The 22,753-nt window shown below is 31.4% G+C and overlaps 1 protein-coding gene across 1 annotated transcript; it reads right to left on the bottom strand.

Moving 5' to 3' along the window:
- Positions 1–21,300: 21,300 nt before the first annotated feature.
- LOC136979152 (uncharacterized) lies at positions 21,301–21,997 on the bottom strand. Its single transcript, XM_067275078.1, has 4 exons — positions 21,912–21,997; positions 21,721–21,829; positions 21,516–21,622; positions 21,301–21,409 (listed from the first exon to the last, which is right to left on the bottom strand). Exons 1-4 carry the CDS (start codon positions 21,957–21,959, stop codon positions 21,368–21,370), a joined length of 306 nt encoding a protein of 101 aa, XP_067131179.1. The 5' UTR covers positions 21,960–21,997; the 3' UTR covers positions 21,301–21,367.
- Between the last annotated feature and the right edge of the window lie 756 nt (positions 21,998–22,753).

Below are 22,753 nucleotides of genomic sequence, written 5' to 3'. Positions count from 1 at the left end.
TTAGTTGTGTTCTCGGGTTTTTTTATGGCGTAAAATCTCTGTTAACTTATATTTGCTATCATCTGACTGTATATTTCCAAGATAAATAAACATATGGTTTTGTTTAGGACATGTCTAGTTTCGTTCAAAAACCTCGTAACGTGGTGTTACAACGTCCGTCGCAGCCGACAGGATACCTAATGCTATAAGTTACGGAAATTTAGTACAGCGAAAAGGAGTTCGAATAAGCTTGATGACGACGTTGAGTGAACTTGCGGCTAATATTGATAAAACTGTCGTAGATGTTTTGTGGGGTCGTCTGTCTGCAATGACGACAGACTGGTAGAGTTAGATCCACGGGTAAAATGGAAGGTTTCCTAGAATGAGGACGAATTTTCGTCTGAAGACCATTCTGTTGCCGACTTCCAAAGCCGATATATGTTGATGGAGACCAGGTTGAAGATGCTGACCAAAGACGTAGACATTGAAAGTGTCAGAGATTCTGCGGACGAGTCATCGGCAGGACAGAAGTCACAGTATCGCTTGTTAAAGTTAGAAGTGGTGAAGTTTCATGGTAACCATAGAGGGTAACTGAAGGTTTTGAGTCTGTTTAAAGGAATTAATGAAAATGAAAGTATTTCAGCAGTGGATAAATTTTAGTATCTTCTCCAGGCCAATAAGGAGAAATCCATGGCATGCAGATTGTTCCCATGAAAATTACTTCTGGGGACAGAAGTAATTTACACTTTTTTTAAGCCGAAGTACGTAAAGTCCAAACTAGATGTTCATAAAATACAGACAAACCACCATTATTCGGTAATTTTCTCCACTCGGTTTTTGTAAAGCATACTTCCATTTATTTATCGAGCCTATAGTAATAATTTCCTACGCGTGGGAAGACGTATTATATTTGAAATGAACGTCGAACAGAACATTTCTTCTTTTGTAGCAAAGCTACACTTAACTGAACAAAGGAAGAAAAAATAGAATATAATCCGCTCACCACCTGCAAATATATAAGAATTAAATTAAATTCCAGTTTCAATATTTTATAGAAATTACAAATTTACGACCTTCAATGCATTTGCTGACAGAGAATTATTTTAATTACTAACGTTTTCAGCCTACTCCTATAGACCATCATCAGATTTCTTAAATTCGTTTTTAGAGACTGTTCCACAAGTAGAACATTCCATTTAAATTTTAATTTTTGAAAAATTCTAAATACAAAATTTAAATGTAAACGAGTTTAATAAATAACTTAGTAAAAATATAAGATTAACAATAATTAAAAATAAACGTAAAGAATATACTTAAATAATTAAAAGTTTTCCCTGAGCAAATGCGTAGGTGGTGGTAAATTTGTAAGTTGATTTCTGGTTAGTACGTTCAAAGGCGTCGCCAGGGGGAGGGGCAGAGGGGCAGTTGCCCTCCCTTAGAAATTCGAAAAAGTTATTTAAATGCTAAGTTTTAATTAAAATAATCTTCTTAGGCTTCTTGTAAGTTAAAGAAAATGTTTTATTTGAGATATTTCTTTTCCGGTACATAGTGAATGATTAAAACTTTATGAATCGTTTCTATTTTACCTACATACAATTCATATCCTCTATCAATTTACATCATCTTGCCCCCCCTTACCCATTGGCTGGCGTCGTCCTTGAGTACGTTCGAACTGTATTCCATAGAAAATGATCATTTGAATGATTGTGTAAATGCTGAATACACGAAAATTAATATTAGTAATTCCAGTCCTTTTGGATAAGCTTTTAATTAATATTAACCATCAATTTTTCATTAGATATTGTATTTCATGAAAAAATTCGGAAAAGTCTGTTTATGTCTCTAGATTGGAGGTTTCTTCTGCGTGCATAAAGGAATTCTTCTGAACGTAGTTTCAATGCTGCAAATTTTTGAATTTTATAAATAAAATTAACCTTTAGGTGTACTAAAATATTTTAGCTTTTAATACACAATTTTCGAAAATATGCATGAGAACATTTCTTAACTATGCATTATTAAAAATATGTTTCACGATTTTGGATTACGACCATTGCGACATTGTGCTCAATGCTCCGTAACATTGATGTTTACATGCGACATATTGTTTACATGCGATACAGACTTTTTAAAAATTACTTCCTGTAAACTGTCAATAACAAATATTCTAGTCTTATAATTTTCCTGTTTCGGGTAAGATTTAAACCGACATTTATTGGAATTTACAGCACATTTTTTTGTTAAAACTAGACACTTTTAAGCATTTAACTGTTTAACAGTACAAATTATTTTTATTTATGAATTCTGTTTCTTGTCTATATCATTCATCCACTTGTTTTCACCTACTCACTGTTGAGTTTTTAAATTCTTGTTTCATCCTACTTATTTCTTCGTGTTATAATCTATAGTTTACGAAATCGGTTATACGAAATGCCTCTGGCAAGCAGACAACCAAAGCCGCAATAAAAATTTCTTCAGGAGAGTGAACTGTACAGTTTTCATATATCACATTGCATAAACTAATTGCATATATTTAACAAAGCTGTTTACAATTATTTTTTACTAGACTTTTTGTCATGTTTTTTTAAATTGGAACTGCATTAATTGTATTAGTTGCCATTGTTACAAATGTTAATAATGTTAACCTTTATATACATTCGCAACATATATTATACTTACCACTTTCCTTTGCGGTGTGCTGTTTGCATCCACGTGTATGCGTTGTGATCGACATGGTCAGCTTCTTGGCACAGAGCTGTTTTTAATAGACAACGACGGTAGTTATCAAAATTTACCACACAGTAAATGTTATTTCGATTTTCACGTTCCTTAAGCTATTATTCCTTTGGCCCCGCGTATCTACTGTTGGACATCAACGACAAACTTTCGTTGCGGGTCCTATGGCAAATTCTCGAACACATACGGACTTTAAACTTTTATAATTCCCTTGCAATTTTATTTCGGTCGTAATTAGTCCTATCGGTCATATTTAGCCATTCCAAAATAATGAGATAAGTTCATTTGATATGTATTCCATCTAACATAATTGACTAGGACTTTGTTATTTCACTGATTAGATGACTTATTTCTTTTATTCTCGTACTAGAAATGCTTTGTGTATCTACAAAATAAAAACCGTTTATCTCTGAAAAGTCAAATAAAATTTTGCAAATGTAACGATATTAAAGTACATTCATTTGTTCTATAAACTAAAATCCGTTTTTATTATAATTAATAAAGCTTCTTATCAATAAAAAAGGATCGAAACACGATAACAAAATATTCTTAGCATATAAATCTTATTTTTAGTACAGCGCATTGAATGGTAGGTAACTTTATAAATTCCATACAATTGTCTTAACCATATAACAAAAAAGAATGTATTAATTGTTACTTTAAGAATACGTACAAAGTACATAACACAGATGGAAGGTTACAGTTTACGTCAATTCGAAATGCACATGTAGAAGAATTGAATAAATTGTATCATTGAGTATATTGTCAATTAGAGAAGTAAAATAATAATATGTGAAATTTATACATAATGTTAGTTGAACATATTCTGTGTATGTCATACATTTTTGGTCCAAAAGGAAATATGGTAAAATAATTAATATATCAAGAAATTACTACTCGATATGCCATGGAAATATCGCAGGAAATCATTTCTCGGGCCCCCACTGATTTCAGACATATCTTTCATAATTACTTATAAAACAGTGATAAGTCGCAATCGCGTTGCATTCCCAAATGTGAGTACTATACTATTGATCTCGCCACTTCCACCGGCCTAGTATAAAATCTTTTCTATTACAATACCAATTGTGGTTGAAGTGTTCTTTCTGTCAACTAATATCTACGTATTATGTTACCGCTTATTTATAATTTCCATAAATAAGTAGGCGGTTTTCCATACAAGTTCTACGACATTCGTTTCATGTCGATGTATTGCAATTCACAGTAGTTCAAACTGTGTTTCCCGAAAAACAAGGATGAAGGCCATAATCTTATATATAAAATTCTCGTGTCACAATGTTAGTTACCTTACTCCTCCGAAACGGCTTTACCGATTTTTACCAAATTTTATATGCATATTCAGTAGGTCTGAGAATCGGCTACTATCTATTTTTCATACCCCTACACCATTTCCCCTCTTTCAAAAATATATTTATATATGGATTAAGGCTTTTATATCCAACAGATGGCGCTAACTTCCGACGACCTAAGTTTGCTTTTCTGTGAGGCATTATGCTTTTCTGTGAGAATGGACTGAAGCAGATCATTTTCTATCTATCTATTTAAATAAAATATAACGTTCGTTTGTTCCTACCGATTCCTTTGAAATTTTGACACAACGTTGCATTCGAATACGCACGTGTTTTTATATAATATACATGTCGAAATTCCCCCCAGTGGGGGGAGATGGACGGGATTAAGGCTTACCGTGAAGAACTCGGCTTCTATTATACTATTTTACATGCGGTTTTTTGCGTTTTTAATTGCGCTTTAATAGGTTACGTAAACAGAATATACACTAAAAAGGGATTTTTCGATATTCCCCAGCGGGAAAAGTGACGGGATTAAGGCTTACTGTGAAGAACTCGGCTTTTATTATACTATTTTAGCGTTTTAATAGGGTACGTCAAGAGAATGTACACTAAGAAGGAATTTTTTGAAATTTCCTCCACGGGGGAAGTGTTATACATTTATAATAGATACATTTTGAGCCACAACAACGCGTGGCCGGGTCAGCTAGTCTTATATATAAAATTCTCGTGTCACAATGTTAGTTACCTTACTCCTCCGAAACGGCTTTACCGATTTCTACCAAATTTTATATGCATATTCAGTAGGTCTGAGAATCGGCTACTATCTATTTTTCATACCCCTACACCATTTCCCCCTTTCAAAAATATATTTATATATGGATTAAGGCTTTTATGTCCAACAGATGGCGCTAACTTCCGACGACCTAAGTTTGCTTTTCTGTGAGAATGGACTGAAGCAGATCATTTTCTATCTATCTATATAAATAAAATATAACGTTCGTTTGTTCCTACCGATTCCTTTGAAATTTTGACACAACGTTGCATTCGAATACGCACGTGTTTTCATATAATATACATGTCGAAATTCCCCCCAGTGGGGGAGATGGACGGGATTAAGGCTTACCGTGAAGAACTCGGCTTCTATTATACTATTTTACATGCGGTTTTTTGCGTTTTTAATTGCGTTTTAATAGGTTACGTCAACAGAATATACACTAAAAAGAGATTTTTCGATATTCCCCAGCGGGAAAAGTGACGGGATTAAGGCTTACTGTGAAGAACTCGGCTTTTATTATACTATTTTACATGCGGTTTTTTGCGTTTTTAATTGCGTTTTAATAGGTTACGTCAACAGAATATACACTAAAAAGGGATTTTTCGATATTCCCCAGCGGGAAAAGTGACGGGATTAAGGCTTACTGTGAAGAACTCGGCTTTTATTATACTATTTTAGATGCGTTTTTGATTGCGTTTTAATAGGGTACGTCAAAAGAATGTACACTAAGAAGGAATTTTTTGAAATTTCCTCCACGGGGGAAGTGTTATACATTTATAATAGATACATTTTGAGCAACAGCTACGCGTGGTACAAGGATGAAGGCCATAATCTCTCTATAACAGTAGCTGACATAATTACAGAGGAGAAATTTTAAGCACATTTGCTGCTTACAATCAAGTATTACGAAATAGATAAAATACACCTATTAGATCCTTTTTGCTTTTAAAACTATTGTCCGAAGAATGTATTAAATGTGTTTCAGGTTTAGGTATATCGAAGAAAATTTAATAAAAATGCAACACCAACCAAAGAAAGATTTTTTATTTTTATTTAAATATTTGCTAATTACTACTTATAATAATTGAACAGAATTTTGAAAAGTTCAAACGAAAAATATAATTATGATACCATTTATTAAGTGTAGTAATTACAACACGGCAAATTATACGCCTTTTTAATCCGCGTGCAGACTTGATTGCAAAAGATATATTAATCTTTTGTTCTCAGGCAAGGGAGAAGTAAATTTCCAAGCCTGTGAACAATGTATGCGAAGTTCATGCAACTTGTCTCGTCCTAAACAAAGGTTATAAAAAATTTTCATAAATTAACAATAATAAAAGTAATTTTAAAATATATTGTGTGTAGTTGGTGAAATTATATATAATATATCAAATTTACTAAAATTTAAAAAATAATAAATAATTCCTTATTAATAAAAAAACTCAAATATACAGTTCTAAATTATTTAATTTCTTCACAGTAAACCAAATCTAAATAAATAAAACTGAATACTTATATAATAACGAAATTTCTCAAAGATTATTGCAAATAGGCTATATAAAATAACATGGGAAATCACATGATCAGAAATAGGCTAATTCATTTATTTTAAACACTAGGGATATCTCACTTTTGGAAAAACCAGCCAGCTTCACACTTTTTGAAATCGTGGCTCCAGCGAGACGGGTACCCACAATCAGCGCTTTTGAAACTCTGTCAAGTCCTTCGCTTTTCCCATTTTAATAAACTTAATGAACGTATCGACAAGCAGCATTCTTAAATAGGATCTTATGAACACGTGTGAGTCATATGACTCAAGTGTTTCGCATAAAAGCTGCAAAAATACATTTACTTAATATGTATGGGTTTGTAATTCATTGGCCAGTGAGTGTATAAGTAATTACGGACAAGAAGCACGTATCAGAGTGAACTTACATGTGTTACGCTGCATTTATATACAGAGAAAAAACCAATAAATGTTGGAATTTATTTACTATTAATTAATGTTTCAAGAATATTCTTGAGTGTATGATCTAAATGGGTAATGCGAAGTAATTATAACGAAATTCAAGTCACGAAACCATATAAAAATCGTTTGTCAAGAGAGTAGGCCTACATACATATCTAAAATAAAAATATTTGTCAACAACTAGCAAACTAGCAAATACCCATTTATTTGTCAACGAAAATATAGTTTCGTTGACAAATAAATGGGTATTTGCTAGTTAGCCGAATATCCGAGTGACTCACTTCATTTTAACTGTCTCACAGACCTCCATCCAGAATCCGATCGCTTATGCACGCAAGACCAAAGTCTAACAAAAGAAAAGGCTTCTGTGTCGACAGAGACACACTGGTGTCATCCTAGTGTGGCATTAAAAAGGTGCCGACTCTCCAGTCTCATATATGAAATAAGAGAATTAAAAACTTTTAAATAAATTCTAAAATTCAATGGTAATATAACTATATACTACTACTATATATTGTTTGGGTGAATGAACAGTTTCGTTTCGTTAGAACTTTTTATGAACGATCTTAAATTTCATATACACTGCATGAGACGTGTGATCTGCGAGTGCTATTTAGTGTCAAGATAATTTGTCAGTTCAAAATGTCTGTGAAAAACTATTATCCGTGTAATGAAAACACACAAATAAACCATCAAATAATTTTTAAACAAGTGCTATAATACGTTTGTCTTAAAAATTTATTAGATACATTTATAAAAATTAAAGAATTTTCCAAGCTCCTCTGCTATGAACTGTACTTATTGGAATGATATAATGCGGTACAAGAAACGTTTATCAAATTACAAACAATCATTTAAGAAATATATAAAATGATTAATTCGTCTAAAAATTCTTCACATCTATTTCGAATTGTAAGTTGAAGCAACATTCTCTCTTTCTAGAAGAGGGTTACAACTTTACGTTCCCGTCTAACATAAAACAATTTTCCGGTTGCATTCTAGCTTTGGAAAGTTCGGAATTATATATTTAAAAGCCTGGCTTAACGTGACGTCAAATATAGAAACTTGAAAAATCATCAGAATTATATTGAAGAAATGGTAACAACGACCAGACTTCTTAGAATTAAAAAGTATATCCCTAAAATAGAAAAAGATTAATTCAAATCATAAACGAAAATTATCAATCAACTAAAATAAAGAAAAAATCAACTTACTTTATCCGCCTTAATCCTTCAGTAACCCACAGTAAGGAAATAGTCAGCGAGAACAACAAAAAAACTTGTACCCTAAAAATACTGTTGAATTCAGTGAAGAGATATTCACTTTTGATGAACAATATATTGATCATACATAAAGTAGTGGTGTCAGCAAACTGGAAAAAGATTTTATTGAAATTATTTTGCAATATGAAATATATATTCAACTAAAGAAAACTATGCTTTCCATGTCTGTACAGTGTTCATCATCCATATAGTTTTTCTTCGGAAATAAATGGGTGACAAACTGAAGAGAGTTTCTGTAACTTCAAAGAACACCCACAAGTTCGAGAGTAACACAACACAATAATAAGAGAATTATAGAAATCGCAAAAATAGAAAAACAAAACAACTACGAACATATGACACAGGAACAATATTTATACCATATAAAAATTGTATGACTAATACCAACCAAGAATTATTTCCGCTCTTCCATTTTTTCTGCCCTTCTATTCACTACATTAACTTATTATCTTAAAATTTAGTTCACATTACTTAAAATGCTGTGGTACATTTCAATACTTACATCATGAATTCGAGAACCTGAATTAAATATGTAAAATAATGAAAATTCGAATAATAATCGAGTAAAATGATCTTCAAACTCCATTGTGTAAATAGTTTAAAATTTACTTGGTTTGACGAAATACGCACTTTATTCTCTAAAGAGGTAAGCACAGTGGTGATATTCGAAATTTTTTCCCTGACAATCACCGACAAACGAAATGGAAGTTTTGGCTAGAAATAAATACAATACCTTTTCTTGCGATATATCTAATAATTAGTGGCGTATTTGGAACGTAACGAGCCCTAGGCGAAGACCAGGTAACAATAGCATATTAGTGCTGTCGACTTTTTTCTTTTTATTTTTTTAGGCAGACAAAATTTTACTCCGAATTTCACCCCAAGTGGCACTACTCATAGTAAACAGATGTCATCATCTCTCTTAATACAATATCCTTTTTATTTCGCTGTCCATAGCCCGACACGTGTTCCACGACCATCTTTTATTAACTCGCGCGCGTGGGATTGTGGGATCTCTCTTATGACTGGATCTAGTTTCAAGAACTCTCTTGAATCGATCGCGGATTAAACCTCGTTTCATTCGAGATTGAAACGGTCGAGAGAGATCGCACCGAGACATAGTCCCCGACCTTGCTCACAATCTAAATTAAAATGCTCGGTGCGAACAGGGTATAAAGCTCTAGATTAGTAGTATTACAGAGTATAATACGTATATTTTAATATATTTTTTAAAAAAAACAAAACCACTGAGAAATGTTCCGTGTGTTTAACAAGGTTCGGAAAAACTGAAAATTTAACAACGGGTTCGGCCGAACCTGCCCGAACCCGCTGAATATCACCACTGGGTAAGCATACGATGATTTTATACGCCTGTGAGGGAAATTATGCAAAAATATAATTTAATTTCTTCTCGGATCATTGCTTTAATCATAATTGATTTAAAATTTTCGTGGAATTGATAGAAATGTTTGGAATTCATATTAAGCAAGTAATCAACAATATGCTATATTCTGAAAAAGTAAGTTTTTAAAAATAAAATTATAGAGTAATTTTACAAAAATTTTCTAGCAGGAATAATCACAAAACTTCATAGATATAAATTAAGACTCCTGTGAAAACTTTCGTTTACGTTACTTATTTCCTGACATACTATTCAATTTATATTTCTAAGATGTTGATGTATGCGAATTGTTTTCCTCATACAGCTCTGTGGACATTATGAGGGCCTTTTCACAGAGCCCAATCGGCCAGGCTCACAATAGTGTTGCAGGGGGAGTAACCGGGTTCGACATAACTAATATGGATCGATTCCGAAAAATTTCTGTGGTTTTTCGACCCGTTCGGATTCGTTGTTAATTCCACAGAGCGGTAGGCCGACAACTTGAGCATGTCGCAATTTGGCAATCTACTTACATTATACATTAGTGTTTGTGAAAATTGCAACACCACGAAAGGTTATCTGATTTGAATAAAAGTTATACAACACATTATTGATATCGCTGTACAGAAGAAGTTACATTTTCAGAACAATACAACAGTTATAACTTGATAAAATCAGTATTTTGTAAAGTCTCCGTGAGCTGCTCTAAGAGCTGGTATAGGTCGTGGCAATAAATTGAAAAGGCTTTGAACGGCGTTCTAAAGAATTGCTTGTATGTGTGCCTGTAGTTTATTGTTACTCACTGCTGGAGGACGTTAATTAATTAACTGACAGATCAGTCCCAGACATGTTCAGCAAGCTGTATCTGTCATGTCTCGAACTCTTGAACATTCCTGGAAACACGTGGCCGGGCATAGTTCTGCTGGCATAAAGCTCTGAAAGAAGAGTATGACTTCTGCCTCAACACCTTTTCTGCTATAGCGGACTCAATTGAGATTGCCCTCAAATCGAATACATTCGACATGGAATACATTCTATGAAAAACCGGCCCATATTGAAGTGCATTTACGTAAATAAAACGGGATAAACTCCATGCCAATGATCTATTCTACTAGTGATTTTTCAGTATAGTTGATTCAAGATATGTAATCCTGTAATAAATCCTATATTTATAATTCTATTGATTATCTATTGATACATGAGACTAAGTGATGAGCTCATTATTGTTTTGAAACTAATCTAGTTGCATTTTATGTCATCAAAGTTTGTTATAACTGAGGGAAAAAGTCTAGAAGAAACTTTTAATTTTCATTCGTCAATTTTTCGAAATATAAAACGAGTGGGATGTCGGGAAATGAAAGTGTAGTTTTAATTGACGTCAGTGAACATTTTAACAGGGATCTGAAGCAATTTGTTGTCAGTGGTCGATACACAGTCTTAGTTTTGTAGTCTCGCTAGTGAATTTTTATAAAATTATTGTAAGTTAATTATATATAAGTTACTTTTTTAAAATAAGATAATAAATAAATAATATTTATAGTGATGTCAGGAATTTTCAAAGTCGATTCTATATAAAATTAAGCATTAATCTGAGAAAGACATTACAAAAAAAATTTGCATAATCTACCACATTGGCATATAAAAGCATCGTATGAATTCATTTTTTAAGCGTATCTTGCGAATTTTGTCAAGAGGTTAACTTTAAACTGTTTACAAGATGGACTATTTTGATCATTTTATGCAATTATTATTCGAATTTTATCTTTCCTACTTGTTTGGATCAGTTCCTCAAATTTACAAAGTAAGTATTGAAATATGACACCGCAATTCAGAGTTTAGTAAATCAGAAAGGTAAATCAGAAAGTAATTCAGAAAGGTAAATCAACTCATATTATTTTACGAAAATACGTAAACATATGACTATCAATTGCACTCTATTAGCTTTTTTTTTAACTCTTTCCACCCTAAGAGAGCCTCTTTTTAGTTGGGCCATTACGAGTTCGGCCAGGTTCACAATGGATCGACCGGGTGGTGAGGGACGGGGCCCGACATATCCGAACGGACCACTCACCTGAAAAATTCCTGGGGATTTCTCGACCCGTTCGGATTCGATCCCGGGTCCCCCAGAGCGGTAGGCTGCCACCTTGACCGCTCGGCCATCCGGCCTTCACTCTATTAGCTACCAAACCACGGTTAATCTCTCAGCAATAGTGAGGTAAAGATTTGAAGTGGGTGGGCTTGAAATACCCGAATAACTTTGGGCCCGGCCATGAAATAATTAAGTCCTAATTCATATTTTCATTTAGAGTTTGGCGGTAACATCTTCCGTTTCTGCCTGTTTTATTGAAATCATCCAGTCGGTTAGTAAGTAATATACAGTGTGTCACAAGAATATGGATAAGGATAAATTTTGAGCAATAGTTCAGATCGTAAATAGATGAAAATTGTTTTAATATGAAATAGAACTACCATTCTGCTTAACCTCTTAACAGTGAAGGACGGAAATAGCCGTCCAAGGCGATCGAGTGGCAGTGGTGAAGGACGGAAATAGCCGTTCAAAAATTCTTATAAAATACCTGGACCATTTCGTGAAGTCGTAGAATTTTCACGAGTAGTTGGGTTCTCCAACTTTGTTTTGGAATATCCTTTAGTTCTCGAGAATTTACAATAAAAGAAAGAAAATTAAAATAAATATGAAATTTTAGACGGCCATCTATCGACATAAATCGAATTTAAATCTCCCGCCGTCATCTGATTGGTTAAAAAAATTAATATTCCTAATTGGCTCGCGTCAGAAAAAAGTAGGTGTGACTTCTGTAAATGACGCTATCGGGAGTGCACCGATGCGACCGGAAAAAGTAAACAGCCTACGTCATTAGTCTAACGGTCCTTGTCTGACCTACTTTTCGTAGAATCAACATTGGAGTAAGCTGTAGTAAAAGCGTAGTAGTTTATAGTAAAACGGTCTTCTCTAATATTCATAGTACTTTGTAAAGCTCGGATTTCAATTTAATAAGTATTATTTAGTTCAGAAACATTATAAATACATCATTAAGTAGGAGAATAACGAAAAACTTTATTTTTTAGTATAATACAATTTACAAAATCGAAAGTTCGTATATCGTAATATTATAAAAAACTACATCGAAACATACAAAGTCACCTAATTTACTTAAATTCAGTTCATTATACAACTGTAGATACTCTTGCCTTCCTCAGTTTCCTCAAAACAAAACTCGAAAACTTCAATTAATTCTATAAATATTTAAGCGCCATTACTATTCGAATTAACTGTAATTACAAATATAACTGAAAAATATTTTCGACATAAACCCTAGGCAATAATTATCAAAACAAAATTCTTCAAGTATAAATTTTTCTGATCGAGTAATATGTAATAATAGTTTTATCTATTACTCTTGCCATATTCAACTTTCTATGTTCACATCCATTTAGTTTCATCTAATTACACTTTAAATGTAAAAAAATCTACCAACAAATAAGTTTTCTAATAAAGATACTACTTGCTAATTAAAGTTTGTATTCTTCTTTGACGTAGTTCTACGTTTTAGCACTAAATTGGTAGACATGTTTAAATAACTCGCTTATAAACACTAAATGCCATAAATGTTTCAAAATTAGAACTAGATAATTATATGCACAAATAAATTTACATGCCTTCATTTACATCCAAACAAAGATCAGTTCTCCCAAATTGTCGAAAAATAAATTATTTTCAACTTTTCTTTCTGAATTTAGAAGTAATTCACAGTAAACTTTATGCCTTAAAATATCCATTGCAATCAACGCAAAATGTATGAATCCACGTAATAAAAAATTATCGCAGTGAACTTCGAAAAAACGAGAAACAGAATTATTAAACCGCACTTTACGAAATCTGGCGCGAACTGTCGTATACAATAAACAAAACGAAAATGCTCTTGTCCAATGTCATCACGTGACAAAAAGTTTCTAAATAAACGCTAAAAGTTTTAAAGAATTCTTTCACAAAAACCGATGAATTTAATTAATACACAATAACTAAATCTGCTTAATAAAGGTTAATAATTTTCCATTATAATTATGCAAATTAGATATAAAAAAGATCATCGCGCAAATTCTCCCGCGAACCATGGATTACTCTTACGTCATCTGGATTGAAGTTTCCTGCAAAATACTAAAAATATTTATATAATTCTTTTACTAATCCAGTTAAATTTAAATAATATAAAATGTCTAGATCTGTTTAATAAAGATTATCACAAATATTATTACAAATATGCAAATTAGATATGAGATAGGTCACTAGGAAATCTTCCGCCAAGATAAAAATAGCTTTCGGTCACGTGTTCACCAAGAAATATGTTTAAAATTTAATTTTTCAGCTTACATAAACCGTACAATAAATGAGTATTTCTTCGAAAGAAGTCGATATACACGAATAAATAATAATTATTTAATAATGCTTTTATCCATTTTAAATTGATATTGTAAAAATTAAGCCATTTAATCTGTGTGGCTTTTATAATTTAGAGTTTCCGAGTATTTTACTGTGAAATTCAATTTAGTAAACAGAAACAAAGTTAGGTTATTAAGTATAAACAGCACAATACGATAATTTATACGTAAGTTGAGTGTAAATACAGAAAAAAAATCGAATTATATCAAAGATGGGAGAAACAAGCTTACATCCCCAGAACAGAGCTTATAATTCGTTGTTATTTTCAGCCTGTTTCTACTTCGACTGTTTTTTGTTGGTAAAAAGTTAATGTTTTAAGATGTTCTTAGTGAAGAAACATAAAAGTATCGAAATATAATATTCACACACACAAAAATATTCATGTATGTCGACATTAGAAATTTGAAATCAATTATAGAATGTCCTGGATAGAGATATCGTGTGATTGTCTGTTTCTTCTGTCTTATTTTGTTTTTCTACGTGAAAATAAGATACCTTTTATAACTATTGATAATATAAACATTTTGTTTCTTTATATATTACTTCAATTACAGCTGCAAACTTTAACACATGGAGCATGTGAGAAAGTATTATTGTATAGATTATTACATTTTTATGAATACACCTGAGACTCGTGACAATATAGGCCTATATTAACCTACTTTAAGTGTCAATATTTTATTTAGAATCATTTTAAACGTTATTATTACATCAAATTATGAAATGGAATGTTCCAAGTATAGGAGTAAGAGGGAGGGGAAAGAAGCCATGCGTGGGGAAAAAATGAGTTTTTATCTAAATTATAATAAAATTTACTTATATTTACGAGAAATATTGATAATTTTCTTCTGGAGAAATGTATCTTGATAAAATTAATTATCTATATGAATGAAACTTTCAATAATACATTAGATACAATGACTGACGTTCCTTTCTTACCCTTTCTGTAGTATGTCTTATTATTAAACATACTTTCCTAGATTATAATGTGTAAAAAAAAAAAATGGAAAATTCTGTTAATTTGTAAACGCAGATACTATCACATAACAAGCATACTGTATCCTCTCTATATTTAAAGTCAGTTATTCGCGTTTGAATTTTTCTAAATAAACCCGTTTAATCCGTAATTTATTTGACAGAAAGAAATTGTTTATGGCCGTATTTCATTTATATAATGTTTTTCTCGTGATATTATTTCTAATATCGGAAAAAAATATACATTTCTAATATGGACATACATCAATATTTTTAATTCTGAATATTATATTTCGATACTTTTATTTATCTTTCTTCACTAACAACAAAGTACTTTTATTTTAAAAAAATAAGTTTTTACCAACAGAAAACAGTCAAAGTAGGAACAGGCTGAAATTGACAACAAATTATAAGCTCTGTTCTGGGGATGTAAGCTTGTTTGTCCCCATCTTTGATATAATTCGTTTTTTTCTTTATTTTCACTCAATTTACGTAAAAATTATTCTATTGTCCTGTTTATAACTAATAGCTTGTCTTTGTTTCTGTTTACTAAATGGAATTTCACAGTAAAATATTCGGAAACTAAATTATAAAAGCCAAACAAATTAAATAGCTTAATTTTTACAATATCCACTTAAAATGGATAAAAGCATTATTGCATATTTATTATTTATTCGTGCATATCGACGTCTTTCGAAGAAATAATCATTTATTGTAGAGTTTTTATAAGCTGAAAATTATTCTGTCGTCTTTGATGAAATTTGTTACAATTTACTTATTTTTACAGAAACATTAAATTTTAAACGATGACATTAGTTAAAATGTATTAATTTGTACACAAACATTAAATTTAAGGCGTATTTCTTGGTGATCACGTGACCGAAAGCTATTTTTATTTTGGCGGGAATTTTCCCACAGTGATCTTTGTCATATCTAATTTGCATATTAATGATAGTATATTACAAAACTTTATTAAACAAATCTAGACATTTTATATTATTTAAATTCGACTGGATTAGTAAAATAATTATATAAAAATTTTCACTATTTTGCAGGAAACTTCAATCCAGATGACGTAAGAGTCATCCCTGGTTCGCGGGAGAATTTGCGCGATGATCTTTTTTATATCTTATTTGCATAATTATAATGGAAAATTATTAATCTTTATTAAACAGATCTAGTTATTGTGTATTAATTAAATTCATCGGATTTTATGAAAAAATTTTGAAAAACTTTTAGCTTTTATTCAAAAACTTTTCGTCATGTGATGAAATTATTCACAGGTGCATTAAAATATGAATCAGTTCGTGGGAAAATTTTGTACAGTGGAGTCTGGTGTATCTGTGTTTCTGGTTTTTTCGAAGTTCACTGCGAGAATTTTTTATTACGTGGATTCGAACATTTTGCGTTGTTTTTAACGGATAAAAGGTGGAAATTTTACTCTGAATATAGAACTTGTTTTTCAGAATATGCTACTTTACAAAAAGAAAAGTTGAAAATAATTTATTTTTCAACAATTTGGGAAAACTGACTTTTGGATATAACATATGGATTTACATGAAAGTATGTATTATTGGGCTACTAATTTATTTATGTTTATGTGTATTGTTGTACTGTAACTTACTTTGTTTTACTACGTTAGAGAAAGTAGGTCACACGTTGGATTTCTGACATAAAACTGTCGGCTTTTTCAGAGTGAAGCGGACCTTCTCAATGAAGTGTGTTTTAAGGAAGTTGTGCATTTTTTTTTCTGATGCATGCCAATGATGAAAATTGTTTTTAAAATTAAATATCGATCAATGACGATAACATATGTTATAAATGTGAAAATGAATATAAAAATATTTCTACATTTCTTTATTGTTTTGTTGTTTCTTATAGATTAATTCATTTAAATTTATTATATGTGAAGTAAGTTTATTTACAAAATTCTAATATTTTAATCCGCTTTAATATTTCGGTGTAAATTTGAACAACGAATTTTAAAATTTTAAATAAAAGATATACTGAAATTTTCTTTTATTTACAATGATTACGTCACTTCTACAGAAAGTAGAACACGAGACGACCTTCACCCACATTTCAGTCTGGGGGGAAAGGCCGCCAGTTGTAGTCATAACAACCTTTACGTCTTCTATTGTTGTGGATGAAATTCGTTAACTGTCAATTACATTTTCTTGAATTTGATTCGCAGGTTGGAAAAAATCGTCATTACTTAAATGCCTAAAACTTTAAAAAATTTTATAAAATTGAAAATAAATTCAAAAGTTTTGAAAAAATCGTATCGGATGGAAAATCAAAAAAGAATTTAATATAAATTTGAAAAAAAAAATTTTAGCAAAAAATTACCGCGAAAAAAATTCATATATAAAAAAATTATGTGACAATAAAGAACGATTTTTTCTTTACAAGACGTAACTGTTTAAAAATTTTTTTTCCTAAACGGAAACGAGAAAAACGCGTGGGAAAATTCTTAAAAAAACTCCCACGGTTTATCTCCACAACTAACTGGTAGAGCCGAGTACGACTGTTCCACTGTTAAGAGGTTAATGATTTCAAAAATGCGATTAGGCTATGACTTAATTAAATTGTGAAAGATTTTTTTGATTCATTTGAAAGTAGCTCTCAATGACTTCTTGTTTAAGCTCTGAAATTGTCGTAATATGTTTGTTATTAGAGTACATTTTTGACCAAGAATGACTCACAAATTTTAAAAAAACATTTATGTCCAGGCGTCTTGCTGGCCACTTCATAACTTAAGTAATATGATCTTCGAATCACTTAGTTGTTGAATGCGAACAATGAATACTAGCATACTACTGTCCAATTACATCCTCCAATGTTATCTCGAATAGATAATAAATTTTTTTTGGGTGTTCTTGATAACTTGTAGATGTCTTTCTACCAGCTAAAGTCACTAAATTTGATAAACCATTAAATCCAAAGCAGCCCCACACCATAACAGAACCACCTCCCTGTTGCCTGCTGACAAAACCGTGCTCTTTTCTCCTAATACCATGCCAATAACAAGCTTATCCATTTGGCCCATCCAAATTAAATTTCTTTTTATCACCGAAAAGAACTGAGAGCCATTGGTCGTTCCACAACACATGATCTTCAGCCCACTGCATTTTTTCCAATTTATGTTGTTTTGTTAGCAGTGGTTTTTTCATCAAGGCAATAAATTTCATATGTGGAGCTGTTGATATTCTTCGATGAACAATGCGTTTTGATATTCTTAATTTACTTTTAAGCAAAATTTGACAAACTGATTTACTCTGTTATGATGCAACGAGCAAAATTCGAATATCATTCTTTTGAGACATGATCTTGGGTCTTCTTGACAGATGTTTAGAAGGTTTTGGTAATGATTTTCCCAAAAGTTTATAAATTCCTGGAGAAGATCTGTTCACTAAAACAGCAATTTCCTTTTCACTACAGCCTTCTGCTGTTTATTTCCATATTCTTGTAATTTCTGCCATTCTAACGCATGTTGCATTTTGAAAAGTTTGAAAAGAAACCTATATACAGTCAAACCTGATTTTATGCGGTGGATAGGGACCGCATATAAAAAAACGCATAAAAAATCGCACGAAACTTCACGAGTGGCTATAAAAAATAGTTTTCGCAACACAATTAAAAATATATTTTTTTTATGAGGTGAATAGGGACCGCATAAAAAAAGAACAGAACATTCACACACAGAAAATAACTCGTTTTAAAATCGTTGTCTTAGTTTCTAAGGAAATTACCTTCCTCTTCGCTTTGTTTTTGCCCTTATTTATTTTCAGGGATTATGTCTAAACATAAAATAAAAATTCTAAAATTTTATATCTAAATAGAAAAAATAATACAGTACATTTACCTTCAATTTACGCTTTGAAATGAATCTTATCTTAATGATCCAGGAATGTGAAAGCACTTTGAAGGTTTAATTAACGTAATTAAAACACACGTAAAATTTATTGACAACAGATGTCAGCACTTGACTGCATCGTCTTGTCTATCGTCTGTTTTACATATTTTTGTCCAGGTGGTGTTTTGTTGACTTAAAAAATAAATTATTTCATTTTTCGCATATTCATGCAATAATATTACTATAATAAGTTTATTTAGCTATAATAAGTCAACGTGAGACATGACAAAACGCATGCGACTAGTCGCCAACTATACCGCACAAATAAAAACTCGCATAAAAAATCGCACAAATAAAAAATCTCACAAAAAAAAGACCGCATAAAAACAGGTTTGACTGTATATAAATTTTATTTTTTCTGAAATCAGAACTACACAAGCAGAAAAATTTTAGGCATTTCCGTTTGTTTAACAAGCGTTCGACAAGTCTGATCAGACGTGTGATCTTTGTACAAACTTCACGTGGCCAACCCGTCGGAGCAAGGAGCGAACCCACGACCGAACTTCAACAGCTGATTGCAGAGACAACGTTTAGAGGCCATCGGCGGTTTACAGAAAGGGTAGAAAGGGCGGTTCAGAAAAATTTCATTGCAGAGAAAGTGTTTCGAGCTTGCCACAATGTAGACAGCGATTAGAAACAAGTTATTTGACCTACTTTCTAGACTCACTTGACAGCAGGTTTAGAGGGCTTTTTGTAGTTTTGTTGGTGGCAAAGTTTAGATAAAAAATGGATATCGTTTCTTTGATAAAGGTTGTAAACGGGGCGAATCGACAAAATTATTCATTAATTAATTGCTTGGAGCAAAAATAACAAAATTAAATACTTTAAATTTGTTTTAAATGTTCAAATTTGATATTCAAATGGGAGAAGACTTAAAACTACAATTAATTTAATTAGATGCATTTACTTACAATTCGAGTATCGTGTCGGTTATAAAACGTTAATGACTTTCGGGGTCATTGTAGTTACAGAACGTTCTGTTAAACAAACGAGACAATTCTAATAATTACCGAAATCTTTTTATAGAAATAATATATATATATATAACAGTAATAATAAAATATTTAAAATTATTTATTTCTACAGTTACGAAGGGTGACAGTAATACGATGTCGAAATAGTTCGTTAAAAATCTATTCTGAAGACGAATTTCGAATTCGGTATAAATTTTCTAAATATGAATTTGTTCGTATTTTAAACCGCATTGGCGACGAAATTAAATATCGAAATGGAAAATGGTCGTCATTAACTGCCGAACAATGGTTGTTGACAACTTTAAGATTTTAATTCCGGAAGCTTTTGAAATATGGCTGGCGACCTTTTCTCACGTCACAAACGAATAACCCGATTGGCCGAACGACTCCTAAAACAGAGGAGTAATGGCCAAGAAAGTAAGAGCCAATGTTTTGCCGAAGTTCGTGTAGAGTGCGTTTAGAAATAGACGCTCGTCGTCTTTGCAACGCATTTTAAACCTCGGTTCAGCCAACCAACGTCTATAGGCCGTTCTGTTGTTAAACGTCGTTTAACGTAATCTCTGTCTCCGCAATCGGCTGCAAGTGTTTGGGGTACGAAAACCGCTCGGCCACTGGTGTGCACACCTAATCTCAAACGCTACTTTAAACGTGTTGCCACTCCGATTGATTAATATAATCAAACTCGATTTTCTTATCTATATATCAATATACACCATTAAATTTTTATCATTTAGTATTTTGCTATTAAACTCAACACAAATATTTATTCCATAAAATAAACACTTAAATTTTTCATGAATATTCATGAAAGCAGACAATGATTCGAAATATTGCGTGACAGAGTGATATTCTATAACGCATTCATATCTCCCAGTATTGACATTTAATAAAATGTATGTAACATAAACAATATTTTCGTTTAATTTTATGGTGGATTGTATATACTTAATCTCTATATTACATTTTTACTTAGTCAAAATTTATTCAGTTATCAGTACAAACTGAAAACAAGTAAAATAACAAGGCCGATTTTTGAGAGAAGTCTCTGTCTCGGAGACACGGGGTCGACTACGCACCATTTTCTAAGGAAAAGAGAAAACTGAGCACACTCTAATGAGGGAAAGCCGACACCGGTACTCGAGCTTCTGGCGTAGATTACGGTGGGCTTCTTTGACGCCATGGTTACGACGGGTTGCATTGTCACGGCCTGTCTTCACTACAATAAGAGGAAAGATATTTGTATCCGAATTGTATGACTCCAGTCAAACGTCTTGCTTGCATCCATCTTATTTTCGTTGGGGTATTACTGACGTCTGTATATCACCAGTTCCTTTTTTAGAAATTACTTGTAATTTTAATTGGATATATTTTGTGTTTTTAAAAGGACTTTTTTAACTTCTGGCGACAAGTAGCATACAAAGAAAGGTCAGTCGCCAAGAATGTGTATTGTTTGGAACACAGAATTGATTACATTTCAACTTATGTATTAAATTAATTCTTATTTTCTATTTGTAAATAAAGTATTCGAATTATCTAATCAAATGTTTCAAAACATTTTATTTTTTATCCAAAAGACACGCTACAGTAATTTCTTGTCATAAAATTTACTATTTCTTAGTTCTGCATTTAGGAAGTTTGTCAAGCAGGCTCTAGAAAAAGATTAAAATATTATAATTTTCACATGCAGCATTATATCATAAAATTCGTTAAAAGTGTTATTTATTGCAACTAAATTCATGAAAAATAAATACTTACGTCACCCATTTTGCATGCATCATCCTCTTGTAAACAAGGACAACCTCTTTTATAAACTTCGCCATCCATGCTTTCATCAAAATCGGAGAAAGGATGGCAGGCCTCATCTTTAAGTTAATTAATAAGCGTTAGTTTTTATTAATAGATTTAATTGGAAAAGAAAAAATAAAAATGTATTCGTTCAGCTTCGGATGAATTCTATTACCATGTTTCGGTCGATTCTTGCATTTATATACAAGTCCTATTCGCATACAACATTCATTATCCTTACAATCGCTTTGATCTTTGCACATTTTTCTTTCATCCTCAATTGCCTACAATAATATATAAATACTTTATTACAGATGACACAGTTTTATGTATGAAGAAGAATGAAATTAAAATAAAAAAATTTACCTGTACGGCAATTATAAGACAGATTAATAAAATTAGGTATTTTATCATTTTGCCACTTCGACGTTCTTCAGAATGTCAAAGATAAGTTTTTCTATAAAACATGTATATATATAGTTGTTTTTATCTTATCTTATCAAAAACAATTTTGTAACATATTTATTTAACGAATTTTCACGGAATTTCGAATGTTAGACGAATGTGCAAAAAATTATGTTAGATAAATTTATTCTTGTGAATTTTTCAAACTGTATTTTAGTTTATGATAGATAATGTTTTGAAAAATTGATTATTTCCATATGCATATTTATTTATCGATATTTTGTCATTAAAACGTTAATTAGCGATATTAAGTAGGGAGATAATTCACATTGTATAGCATATATATTATTCAAAAATCAGGCCTAAAAACTGAAATTTGTATAGATTATACAATTTCTTATAATTTCTGTGACATTTAAGAAATCTGTACAATTAAATTTCATTGAAATTATTTTATACTTGTTAACTAAAATTCTCATATTAATCATATTTAATAACAGTTTTTGAGTGTAAGACTTACTTGTAATTACCAAAACTCTAGAAGTATTCGTATCGTCTTCACAACTTGTAAATGGAATATGTATTACACAGATTTAAATTTCTGTTTAATCATAAATTATTTAAATATCATCAATTATATATTTTAAGGTATTCTGTTTTGTTAGTACACTAATTGCGATAGCAGCACTGTATTAATTGAAGAGTCTAGCTCTCATCAAATAGATAAAAATCTTAATATTGCAGCTTGAAAAACAGAAATTCGTTCAATAACAAAAATTCGTTTTCTTTCCAATTATAAAATT

Source organism: Centruroides vittatus, unplaced genomic scaffold, assembly GCF_030686945.1.
Source record: "Centruroides vittatus isolate TY-2023 unplaced genomic scaffold, ASM3068694v2 contig_595, whole genome shotgun sequence".
Lineage (NCBI taxonomy): Eukaryota > Metazoa > Arthropoda > Arachnida > Scorpiones > Buthidae > Centruroides > Centruroides vittatus.
This window is presented reverse-complemented; position numbering and strand designations above follow the sequence as displayed.

Excerpts from the sequence above, each read along its gene's own strand:
- LOC136979152 (XM_067275078.1), bottom strand. The coding sequence starts at position 21,959 with ATGATAAAATACCTAATTTTATTAATCTGTCTTATAATTGCCGTACAG. Across the intron at positions 21,830-21,911 it reads GTCTTATAATTGCCGTACAG|GCAATTGAGGATGAAAGAAA; the intron begins GTAAATTTTTTT and ends ATATTATTGTAG. Across the intron at positions 21,623-21,720 it reads CAAGAATCGACCGAAACATG|ATGAGGCCTGCCATCCTTTC; the intron begins GTAATAGAATTC and ends ATTAACTTAAAG.